The sequence below is a fragment of the Ovis aries genome, chromosome 24, assembly GCF_016772045.2.
Source record: "Ovis aries strain OAR_USU_Benz2616 breed Rambouillet chromosome 24, ARS-UI_Ramb_v3.0, whole genome shotgun sequence".
In the NCBI taxonomy this organism is placed as follows: domain Eukaryota; kingdom Metazoa; phylum Chordata; class Mammalia; order Artiodactyla; family Bovidae; genus Ovis; species Ovis aries.
Window position 1 is genome coordinate 25,607,123 of NC_056077.1, and position 12,966 is coordinate 25,620,088.

At 45.1% G+C, this 12,966-nt stretch overlaps 2 protein-coding genes across 2 annotated transcripts in view; one reads left to right on the forward strand and one right to left on the reverse strand.

Annotated features, from left to right (window-relative positions):
• Positions 1-1,560, reverse strand: part of GTF3C1 (general transcription factor IIIC subunit 1) — a 79,138-nt gene extending 77,578 nt beyond the window's left edge. The window contains exon 1 of the mRNA XM_042239987.2: positions 1,317-1,560. Coding sequence (XP_042095921.1) covers positions 1,317-1,537 — 221 coding nt within the window. The 5' untranslated portion in view covers positions 1,538-1,560. The remainder of the gene's footprint in view (positions 1-1,316) is intronic.
• Positions 1,561-1,791: 231 nt separating this feature from the next.
• The window catches only part of KATNIP (katanin interacting protein), a 233,456-nt gene continuing 222,281 nt past the window's right edge, over positions 1,792-12,966 (forward strand). Inside the window, exon 1 of the mRNA XM_060406218.1 lies at positions 1,792-1,825. Within this exon, the coding sequence (XP_060262201.1) occupies positions 1,819-1,825 (7 nt within the window). The 5' untranslated portion in view covers positions 1,792-1,818. The remainder of the gene's footprint in view (positions 1,826-12,966) is intronic.

Genomic DNA, 12,966 nt, shown 5'->3' on the forward strand with positions numbered 1-12,966 from the left:
CTTGAGGGAGACAGGGATAAGAATATCCAACTTAGTTTTAAAATTAAATAACTTAGTATATTTAAGAATCTTAGAACAGTCCCTGCTTACAATAACCATATACATAAATGTCAACTATTATTCTTCATTCACTACTTCCAGTTCTACACTTCAACCAAACCTACTTCTCTTCCTTTAGAAAATTCTGCCAACTGGCCACCTAAATCCAACCTTTAAGTCTTGTTTTACACAGTATTCCCTCTGGAAACCTGACCCTCAAAACAAAAGGAAAAAAAAAACCCACAGCTTTGGGAAACGAATCAACACCCAGTCACTTACAATGTCCGTAACTTTGGATGGTTGACTTAATTTCTCTCCATCACGGTTTCCTCCGCTGCAAAATGGGGAAGATAGCTGGGAATTCCCTAGCAGTCCAGTGGTTAGGACTCAGTGCTGGATGGGGAACTAAGATCCCGCAAGCCACACACTGGAGCCAAAAAAATTAAAAACAAAAACAAACACACAAAAAATGGGGAAGCAAAGAGCACCTTCCTCATAGGGTCAATGCGAGAATAAAATAGGTTCAATCTCCTGAAACAACAGGAACAAGATACCCCCTAGTACCAAGTTAGGTGTTTGTGTTCAGTCGCTCAGTCGTGTCTGACTCTTCTGTGACCCCATGGACTGTAGGCCGCCAAGCTCTTCTGTCCATGGAATTTTCCAGGCAAGAAGACTGGAGCAGGTTGCCATTTCCTACTCCAGAGAATCTTCCTGACCCAGGGATCAAACCTGCGCTGCCTGCTTGGCAAGGGGATTCTTCACCACTGCACCACTTGGGAAGCCCACAGCACCAAGGCATAAGCAGCAATAAATAAATATTAGCTATCATTATCGTTGCTTGCTAAACTTGCTCTCTAATCCAGCACTGCAGGAATGCTCCATAAAGGTCTGCTGATTTCAACTGGTCTCTAGTCTTGATCTGAACAGCCTTACTGCTTCAATCCTAAGCTCCACTTTAAAAAAATTACTCTTTAAAACCCAAAGCATATCCTCCCAAAGCATATCCTTCCAGTTCTGCTCACCATCACCCCAAACACACACGAACATAATGGAACATCACAAGGCGATCCCCCAACTCCATCAGACGCCTGGGCCCTGCCAGGCCGAAGACCCCCCCCAATCAGCCTTACTCTGCGGCACCCCCCCCCCCCCATCAGGCTCCGGGTCTTCCTTCCGCTCCACTCCTTTCTCTTCCCTCTCGTAAGAACCTGGCCGCCTCCCAGCTCCACCAGACCCCGAGCTCTGCCCTCTCCCGCCCGCAGGGCCAGGCCGCTGACCGGTCTTGGAGCTGGAGGTCTGGTCGTTCCCGAGGCTCCTCGTAGAAGCTGATGCCCGGGTTCGTGGCAAGGGCCCGCCACAGAAACTCCTGCGTGTAGGGCTCCAAAGGAAGCGGGAAGGGCGGCACTCGCGTCTCCAGACGGCTCCAAAGCGCGGGAAGGCACAGGCCATCAAGCCCCTCCAGGGCCACCTCGTCCAACAACGACTCCAGCGCGTCCATTGCTACTTCAGTTAGCTGCACCCGGGGCGCCTGCGTACCACGCCGCCAAGGGCCCCGGTCCAGGGCGCCTGCGCACAACGACTAGCAGCTAGGGAGGCGAGGCGGACCCGGGAACCGGAGGAGGAGTTCCAGACAGAGATCTTAACGTCACTCCCTTTGGGGGCGGGTTCATTCCGTGGAGCTCCTCCGCTATTGGTCCGGAACCCCGCAGTAACCAGGGGAACTGCAAACAGTGTAGAGGCCGCTTCCGGTTCGAGCTCCCGGAACCGCCGCCTCTAGAGATGGACGGTGAGTGTCCGTGGGCCCCTCCGGGAGGTCGGGCAGTTACTCTCCCATTCCTCCTGAGGGCCCTCCGGGCAGAATCCTAGGCCACAGACCCCTGGACCATCACTGCCTGACCCAAGGGAGTCGCCGTCGGAGGGAAAGGGAACCTAAGTGGTCCGGGATGGGAAGAGGAGGCTGGGGGGAGTGGTCAGTGATTTTGTCACTGCGCTGCCTGTGGTTGTGTTGGGACCCGGTACTGGCCGGGGCATCAGAGAAGGGGTTTAGGGTGGGGGGAAAAAAACCAAAGACAAATAGAGGTCTGAGGGGGTGGGTCTTGTATGTCATGGGTGTGGAACTATGGAATATAGGAGTTAATGAGTGTAGGCATTTACAAGGGTAGTGCAATCATCAGCTACTGGGGATGGGAGTCGGAAGAGACTAGGGAATACTCTCTGTGCTTTGATGTTAATGATACTGTTCCAAAAACTCTGTAAATGCTGTTAAGTAGCTCGATAAGCTTCATAAATTCTTTGAGTGTTATCCCATTTTACAAATGAGGACACAGGCTCAGAGAAGTTGAAGTATCTTGCCCCAAATCAAAGTCATCAAGTGGCAGAGTGAGAAAGGGACCCAGGCTCTGGAGCTGGATTAGGGAGTTAGAGATATGGAAGGAATTTTAGAAGCCCTTCATTCCAAAAGTTGCAAATACAGATACTTGCAGGGGCAAGTCTAATGGGCTGGATTGGGCTGTGATTAAAAGTCAATTTCTTTTCTGAAAGAGAAGCTTCTCACTCAGCTCAAAGCAATTATTTTCCTGGAGGGTGCTTCTCAAAATGCTGTGATGGCTAATCATTCTGAAGGCCAGATGCAGCCTGTGGGCCATCATTTGGGGATCCTCAGTAAGAATCGTGGCTTCCCCCGGTGGCTCAGATGGTAAAGAAACTGCCGGCAGCGCAGGAGACCTGAGTTCTATCCGTTGATCAGGAAGATCCCCTGGAGCAGGAAATGGCAACCCACTCCAGTATCCTTGCCTGGGAAATCCCATAGACCGAGGAGCCTGGCGAGCTACAGTCCATTGGGTCACAAAGAGTTGGACAGGACTGAGCAACTAACACTTTCACTTTCAATAAGAATCATAGAATTCTATGCTTCCCAAAATAGGCTACCCTGATATCTCATTTTATAAATGAGAAGACTAAAGTCGAGAGAGATTGATAGAGTCTACTACCAGTAGTACCTACTGGTAGACCAGTAGAGTCTACTACCAATAATTTTTCCCACTACACCACTCCCTCACTTCTGGGAAGTTTGTTCCTTTTTATATCTGCCTAATACAGTATGGAAAAAAATTTTAATTGAGTAATCTGTTTTATGCTTAAAAGACATCTTTGCCCTTTGGACTTCAGAGGTACTATAAAATGTCATTCACCAGTTTGCCCAGTGGAAAGGTCCATATTAATGTTGCTGCAGAACATCAAAACTCACCTCTTCTTTTTACTTAGGATGCCCGTATGCTCTGACCTCAAAAGAGCTTTGTATGTATTATGTCTGTGATTTGACCATATCAGAAATGAAAGATGAGGAAATCTTACATTTATCATGTATCAATTCATTTAAAAGTAATAATAAGTGCATTACATCTGAACATAATACTTTTAATGAAAAGAAGCTATATTTCCCACCAAAAAGATCAGTAGAAAATGTGGTATTGTTTTACATTTTCTTAAATCTCTTTAATACCTGGGTTAGTAGGAAATAGCTAGATTCATATCTGCTTCATCAGCCAAACTGGTGGTGTTATTTTGGCTGATGTATTTGAAGAAAATGGGGCCTCACACAGACATATATTTGGGGCAGGGAATATTTTAATTGCCATTTTAGATAACTGTAGACATTCTTCTTTGATACGATTCCAAAACTTAGCAAGTGGTAATTTCTCAAAGGTCAGCCACAATGTGGCATCTGAAACCATATCAGTGAACTTTTGTACTCTGTTACATTAAAACCCATTGGTCTATCTTGCCCTTTGATTGTATATTTTACCCATGTATAATTTTGTAATATTAAGCATTGGTCATTTGGAAAATGTTATTTCACTGATTTATGCAAATCTTCAAATGTTGACATTGGAAATGACATGCCATTTATGTAGTATTAAATGGCATCTCATTACACAATGTCAAAAAATTTCATATTTTTTAGTATTCCTATCATTTTTTTTTAAAGTAGTTTAAGTATTGGGAAACTATTAAACTCAAAGTGTAGACTAAACAAGTTTCCTACGTATTTCCACTGGAAAGCTTAAGATTTTTCATTGGCAACACACACCGTCAGTTGTTTCCATAAAGAGACAGGCTTACTTTTCTTGTATTTAAGAAAATGTCTGCCACACACTCATGTCTGAATAACTGTAGTTTGTCTTTTCATTGTTCATTCAAGTAAAGATGACATTTGATAAAATATTTGGCCAGTTCAGCTGGCAAATTAAATAACCACACAAGTGTTTTCTAGATCAACTGTTGTACTTTGGCTTATAGCAGAAGTGTTTGATGTGTACCTTGCATTTTTTCACACAGAATATTAAAATAAATGTGTTCTTATGGGTTCAAGTTTAATAAAATTAATTTTTTTTTGCTTCATCAGTTCAGTTCAGTTCAGTTGCTCAGTCATGTCCAACTCTTTGCGACCCCATGAACCACAGCACAGCAGGCCTCCCTGTCCATCACCAACTCCCGGAGTCCACCCAAACTCATGTCCATCAAGTCGGTTATGCCATCCAACCATCTCTTCCTCTGTTGTCCCCTTCTCCTGCCATCAATCTTTCCCAGCATCAGGGTCTTTTCCAATGAGTCAGCTCTTCACATCAGGTGGCCAAAGTATTGGAGTTTCAGCTTCAACATCAGTCCTTCCAATGAACACCCAGGACTGATCTCCTTTAGGATGGACTGGTTGGATCTCCTTGCAGTCCAAGGGACTCTCAAGAGTCTTCTCCAACACACAGTTCAAAAGCACCAATTCTTGGGCACTCAGCTTTCTTTATAGTCCAACTCTCACATCCATACATGACCACTGGAAAAAGCATAGCCTTGACTAGACAGACCTTAGTCGGCAAAGTAATGTCTCTGCTTTTAAATATGCTGTCTAGGTTGGTCATAACTTTCCTTCCAAGGAGTAAGCATCTTTTAATTTCATGGCTGCAATCACCATCTGCAGTGATTTTGGAGCCCAGAAAAATAAAGTCAGCCACTGTTTCCACTGTTTCCCCATCTATTTGCCATAAAGTGATGGGACCGGATGCCATGATCTTCGTTTTCTGAATGTTGAGCTTTAAGCCAACTGTTTCACTCTCCTCTTTCACTTTCATCAAGAGGCTCTTTAGTTCTTCTTCACTTTCTGCCATAAGGGTGGTGTCATCTGCATATCGGAGGTTATTGATATTTCTCCCAGAAATCTTGATTCCCGCTTGTGTTTCCTCCAGCCCAGCATTTTTCCTGATATACTCTGCATATAAGTTAAATCAGTAGGGTGACAATATACAGGACCTTCTTAAGCGAAAACGTATTGTTGTCTGTTTCGTCATCAGTCATGGCACTAAAGAATATAATAGCAACTGGTACAGTGTGGTGCCAGTGCCTTGTAGCCACTCCAGCTATAAGCGGTTTTATTAATACCTACTGTTGTTTTTGCATCATCCGTGCAAATACTGACACAGTAGAAAGTCTTAGAATTATGATAGAGACAATAATTGTTCGTCAGAACCCCTCTTCCTCCCAGGATCTGTGGAGCACACCTTGAGAAACACTGCTGTAGACCACTGGCAAGAGGTCTGTTCAGTCACTTCTAATTGCTGTCTTCTGAGCACTCCTAGAGCATTTTTATGACCAAGCGGAGGAACCTGTCCATTTTTCAGACTGATTGAAAAGTGAAAGTGAAAGTCGCTCAGTTGTGTCTGACTCTTTGCAACCCACCAGAATAGTGGAATCAGTAGCCGGTCCTTTCTCCAGGGTATCTTCCCAACCCAGGGATCAAACCCTGATCACCCGCCTTAGAGGCAGATTCTTTACCAGCTGAGCCACCAGGGAAGCCCAAGAATATTCAAGTGGGTAGCCTATCCCTTCTCCAGGGATTGAACCAAGGTCTCCTACATTGCAGGCAGATTCTTTACCAGCTGAGCTACCAAGGAATCCCTTTCAGACTGGTTACAAAAAGAAAAAAGTTGTTCTCTTTAAGAAAGTATTTGCCCTGAGGTTAGATTTAGCATTCAAAGGATCCCTTTTTCCTTTGCGATTTTATAAACTTTGATCTCTACACAGTTTTCCAGGCACATATCTATTGGGTAAAGAGAAGCATACCTTGATGAATTATGATTCTAGCCAACTAGATAGATAAGTCAAGCCCAGCCTTGTTAGAAAGATGTTTACTTCCTAATCTCACAGAAGTTTAAATATCTGCTAAGTATCCCCAGACTGGATTGTAGTTTGGTGTATTCCACCTGTGCTAATCACCATAGCTTTTCACATCATTTTTCCCTGGCTCATTGGGTTTGGCTTTCGGCAGATTCTGTGTGGTTCTGAGATGAAAGTATTGTAATGCTCATAGGTTTTCTGGGCCAAATAACTCGACTTGGATCTCAGTGGTATACTCTGACCTTAGTTTTCTGAGTCTCAGTTTCTCTGAGCCTCAGTTTTCCTGTCAATAAAGTGGAGATGATACTGAAGCTTGCCTTGTTTTGTGTGCCAATTCGTTGGTGAATCTATTATTGTGGATTCAAGGAGACTGTGCTAACACACTTAATGCCGAGTCTGGCCTATGAAAAGCACTCCTACATGGAGGTTATGCTGTTATTACCTGCCACTGTGCAGATTTCTTCTGTACTGCTGACAGAAGAGGGAGGAGGGAAGCTCGCTAACAAATAATAATCTTGGTAATTAGCTCACTGTTTAAAAGAAATCCCAATGTTTGACATGGTTTATTTACACAAAAGTAAGTTGGCAGTGTAGGAGTCTTCTGCCTCTGAAAATGTTCACCTTTATGTCAAAGCGGAATTTCCCCCCGTGCTTTTAGAATATGAGATCGCTGAGAAGAAAAAAATTCTCCTCAGTTTTGCAGCAACATGATAATTAGACAAAAGTTCAGCGCATCGAGATAATTAGATAGGATTTTAAAGCTACGCCTTTGCTTGAGTTCCCCCCAGAGCAAATATTCGACGTCTCCCCTATTTATACTGTTCATTTGCTTAGCAAACTTTCTCCAAGAATTAATAATGCCAACATGAAATTTAGCCTCGCTTGTCTAAATAACCCCAAACTGCAAATCGGATGATAGTTGAACTAGTATGGTTTTGCCGAAAGTACACTGTCAGCGTGTCTTTTCTGTCCTTGGGCGGTGTTTACCTGGGCTCCTGGTGATTTGTCTGTTTCTCTTCCTACTGAAAATAAATCAAGCCAAAATAATAATAATAATAAAATAAAACAAAGAAAGCATTCAGCGGGCAAAATAAATGTGTGGTCCATGTAGTCTCTGTGTTGGTTCTGTTTCCCTTCCTCCTTGGCTACAATCCTTCTATCTGATTGATTTCTTTTCCCTTGCCGTTCCTCAGCATTCATTCCATCCTGTCGTTTTAGCTCACAGGAACTTGGCACACTCTGTTTTGTTTATTTTTCTTTGGGGCATTCTTTCAGTGACTCCACATTTCAGCGCCTCCTGCGCACTGGGATCCAGAGACATCAAGATGAATTAGATTGAATCCAGGTGAAGAGGGGATGGGAGCGCAGTGTACTCTTCTCCAAGTTCTCTGTAAAGTCAATTTTTAAAGACATAAGTTACAATTTTTTTTAATCCTTAAAAAAACAGAGATGGAGCAAATTTGAAAATGAAGTCTTTATATCAGAGGTTGCAAACTGAGAGCCTCTGGCTGGGTCAGCCCACGAGCGTATTGATTCGGCCCATAATTTATTTCTTTTAATTTTTTTGAATTTGTTGTCACCACTGAAAAATTGGAAGATTTCTCATAAATCTCCAATTATGATGTTTTCTTTAAAATACTGGAGAAGTCAATTGATGAATCCCAATAAATATCAATAAAGTTAATATCAAATTGAAATTCAGCATGGCAAGAGTTCCCCCTGCGGGGGCTATGTGGAGACCATCCCCTAAGAAGACAAGATCTCTTTCCAATCCATCACAGCCCCGACCTGGCTGGCTTCCCTCATTGCCTCTGATAGCCACCTGGGCCCCTGTAAGGCATTTGAGGTTGCAGTCCTGCCCTAGCGTTAACTGGGACCATTTTGAAAATCCCTGTACACTTTATTGTGTGCCGCTCTGTGCTTTACTTGTTCTTTAAGCTTTAATCTGGGAGAAAAGAAAGGGGAGGCCTTATATTCTCTTCCCTTAAGAACTTCAGAGTTGGGTGAGAAAGCCAGACATAAACATAGCTTTAGTCCAACTTGGTGGTCCTCAGAAGATAACATTTGTAGAGGTGTTCCCCATGCCCAAAGCACTCTGGTCCACTGCTGGCTTTTGTAAATAAAGTTTTATTGGAGCAGAGCCACGCCTATTTGTGTACAAATGTACACCCACGGTCTCTGGCTGTTTTCATGCTTCAGTGGCAGAGTTGACTCATTGAGACAGGGACCATATGGCCCACAAAGCCAAAAATATCTGCTGTCTGGCCCTTCACAGGAGGAGTTTGCCAACATCAGCCGCAGAGGACTCAGTTTGGTCCTTCCGATGGCTCAATATGCTGCTGTAATTATGCTCCTATACTGCAGAGCTAGTCAGTGGCAGAACCAGGACTCATCTGAATAAAGTCTACATCCTAGTGTGTCATCGAAGACCTGTCCCTGCCAGTGCTGACCTGGTTCTCACACCTGGGGAGCGAGTCTGTGAGCGAGGCTTGCCGTTTAGGCTGGTGAAAGCATAAACACAGTTTAAGAGACACCATCCCAAACTACTTTCCCAGCTCTCCCTGGACCCTGAGGCTGCTCCTCTATTCCCACGTAGGAGGGGGCTTACAAGAAGCAACATGGGTGGTTAAAAGGAGGAGCTTGGAGCTGTTTATAGAGTACTTTGTGTAGGAATAAGAAAGCATCCTTGTCCTCCACATGCCTTGTCCAGTACCCCTGGGCTGACTATTGATGCCCCATGGGGTTTTGAATAGCCCGAGCCTTGTAGCCTCAACAGTTGCCCTGTGGACATAGAACCTTTAACCAGAGAATTTTCCTGGGGAAGCTGTCCCCTCCCTTCCCCTATCCCTCAGTTGGCCTGATTTCTGTTTTTCTGGTGGACAAGGATGGTTCATCCAGACTTTGTCTTTTGCAATCATTCAACCCGTCTTAACAACATATTCTAGCCTAGCTACCTTCACTACACCCCAGAGCCTCTAGTTGTATTCTGTTCTTCCTCTGCTTTTCATTTAGTGTTCCTGTGCTCCCCCCTTCTCTAGCCCAGTGAAGTCCCTGTCACTGCTATCTCCCATCTCATCTTGGAGCCTGATGCTACCTTGACCACCCTGGGCTGATTACACGGCCCCCAACTTAACATCCCTCGGGGATAGTAAAACAGGTGAATGCAGCATCATCTATGTCTAGTCACCAACCACTGGACCCCTGCAGAGATCATGACACTTTTCTAAACTCTAGTGAACTTGAACCTCATGATGTGTGTGTGTGTCCTCTCCAAAGAGTCCCGAAGTAATTAGATACATTGTATATCCCCATATAAAATCACAGAAGGTTAGAGCTGGAAGGGGCCTGACAGGTCTAGTCCAGGATCCCATTTGGGGATGCTGATATGTCTCAGAGCCCTGAAGATACTGCAGAGATGTCATAGATTTAGAGGCCTGCCGGGACCGGGCAGGTAGTATAACACGGCAGCAGCCAGGTTTATTTCATTATGCTGCTTTGCCTCAGGTTCTTTCAACACCTGAATATATTTTGCATATCTGGGAATTTCCTAAAGAAATCTGCTGTCTACTAATTTCTTAAAGCTTGTGGCTTCCTCCATCTCGGATCATCTATGTTGTTGCTGCTTGGTTGCTAAGTTGTGTCCAACTCTTTTGTGACCCCACGGACTGTAGTCCCCCAGGCTCCTCCTCTGTCAATGGGATTCTCCAGGCAAAAATACTAGAAAGTGAAAGTTGCTCAGTCACGTCCAACTCTTTGTGACCCTATGGACTATACGGTCCACGGAATTCTCCAGGCCAGAATGCCGAGTGGGTACCCTTTCTCTTCTTCAGGGGATCTTCCCAACTCAGGGATCGAACCCAGGTCTCCCACATTGCTGGCGGATTCTTTACCACCTGAGCTGTCAGGAAAGCCCCTAGGGTGGGTTGCTATTCCCTTCTACAGGGGATCTTGCTGACCCCGGGATTAAACCGGCGTCTCCTGCATTGGCAGGCAGATTCTTTATCATTGAGCCACCAGGGAAACCCTCTGTCATCTATACAATAGAGATAATAAATGTATTCACCTCCTAGGGTTGTTGTGAGAATTAAATACATTAATAGCTGCCAAGCCTTTAAATCAAGGGTTAGCACATGAGAAGTACACATGTAAGTACTTATGATGACAATGATTCATTCTCCTGGAAACATGAACCCATGAACCTTCACTTGAATCTTTACTGTAGGGAAAAACTCTGAGACCTGCTGATAAATGGCAACTTGGACTTGACCTCAGTGGCAGAGAGACAACTGGGGAGATGGGCGGGGATAAGGAACCAGAGGGTACCACGGGCCATCTGGCGGGCCATTGCCCTCAGCTCCCAACAACTGTTGCCAGGCAGGAGCACAGACCCCATGTCAACAGATTTTTCAGTTTTTCAAAAGAATCCAGAACTCAGGATTTATACATGTGAAATCTGCCCAGTTTTAAATGTTAGCTGGAAAAAATAAAATTGTTTTTTGGAGACCAGACAAATGTATATGGGCTGGTTTCAGCCAGTAAGTGACTTTGAATGTAGTCTGATCACTATCACATTAATTGGATATGGAGGCCGTGGCATGGGAGGAGGGGGGCGGTTAAGAACCCCTGGTGGGCAGCTCAGGAAGGGGAGAACAAGGCCCAGATCTCTTTCAGTCCATTGCTCTACCCCCACAACAAAGCCTTTCTCCCAGTGAACCTGCATAGTGGGAGTTCTGCCTCCTGCTTCCATTGGGATGGAGATTTTATTTTAACCATGCCGAGGGGAACCATAAAAACCAGGGCTGAGAGTTTGGACTCTCCTCTCCTTCCCTTCAAGGGTTTCCCTGGTGGCTCAGTGGTAAAGAGTCTGCCTACCAGTGCAGGAGACTTGCAGGAGATGTGGGATCAATCCCTCCGTCAGGAAGGTGCCCTGGAGAAGGAAAGGGCCACCCACTCCAGTGTTTTTGACCGGGAAATCCCAGATCCCACGGTGGGCTACAGTCCATGGGGTTGCAAAAGAGTTAGACACCACTTAGAGACAAACAACAACAACTTATCTTCTTCTTGATGCTCACCTGTTGTTGTTGAGTTGCTAAGTTGTGTCTGACTCTTTGTGACCCCATGGACTGCAGCACGCCAGGCTTCCCTGCCCTTCACTATCTCCCAGAGTTTGCTCAAACTCATCCTGGAGTTGACCTAAAGAGGTTTGAATTCTGGAACTCCTCTTCCCAGCCATGTGATCTCAGCCCAGGGTGGAGGGTAGGGGGTGGGAGTTAGTTACTTCATCTCAGTACCTAGACTCTTAAATTGTAAAATGGAGATTAACTGTAGGATCTTCCCATAGGGCTGCTGCAAGAATCAGGTGAATTCATTTCTAAAGCCCTTAGAACAGTTCGCAGTACTTATGAGCTCTCAGTAAAATTAGCTCTCAGGGGAAGGATTGCATCTTTTTCCGTAGGAATTTGGGGATCTTCTGCACAGTCTCATGTCTTCCAAGATACTATTAGTTTGGAGAGAGGGTGAAAATACCCAAAGGACACTTTAATTTGAATGTACATACACATACACGTATTTTCACAAATGCAGGGGCCTCACTTGTATTCCCTGGGGAACTGGAATGGGAGGATAGGGAGTGTGGCATGGCAGTAAGTTTGGAAACTTGTATGATGGATATAGAGGTAGACCAAAGTCCATTTTAGCCTAGGAATCATGTCTCACAGAGACCACTGATTAGATTACAGATGTGTGGCATTTACTTATCTTTACTATTTCAAGTGAAAAAAAAAAATCAATATTTTTCAATTATCTCCAATGGTGCATTAAACTTACTTTGTCATATTTCATTTCGCTGTCCCAGAAAGAGAAAGGGGAAAGGGTCAAGAAAACACATTGGAAGAGAAGATGAAGTCTTTATAGCCATTCGTAATCATGCCTCCTGCCTTTCCATTCAGATATTTGGTCATTCACTCATTCATTGATTTCAGAAATGTCTCCCCAAGCCTACTCCTTCTAGGCACTGTGCCAGGTGTGGGTAATACAGTAATTGAAGGGAAAAAAAAAAAAAAAGGCCAGACAGCAGCCTCTGATCTCACAGAGCTGATATCTAGTAAGGCAGGCAGACCACAGCATCAAAAAAGAGATCAGATAAGTCCTGTGCAGAAGATCAAAGTCGGGAGAGCCGGGGGCTAGTCCTCTCTGAGCAAGGGGGTTCCTTTAGGCTGAGATTTGATTGACAAGAAGACCTAGGGGGTAAGGACAAAGGCCCCGAGGCAGGAAGGGATCCTGAATCCAGGGAGAAGACTGGGGGCTGCAGAGGTGTGAACGTAAAGGGGAAGAGGGAAATGTACAAAGTGAAACACACCAGAGGATGGTCAAGTTGAGAATGATGAGGTCTCATTTTTAGATGGCTGCGTGGGGTCGGGGGTGCGGGGCAGGGGGGAGATCTACCAGGTGGCTATTGATGAGATAGCGGAGTTCACAAAGGGATGATGGAGAGGAAGTGGCAGACTGAGGATATGTTTGGGTACCAGAGATCGCCAGAACTCCCTGAGATCCCCGAACAGCTGTTTCTGGGAGAGGAAACTGCTGAGTACCTACTACGTGCAGGACACTTCTTTTCTGTGTTTGTTTGTTTGTTTTTGGCTGCCTCAGGTTCCAGTTGTGGCGCATGGGCTTAGTTCCTCTGCAGCACGTGGGATCCTTAGCCCCCCAACCAGGGATCGAACCTGAGACCCCTGCATTGCAAGGCAGATGCTTAGCCAC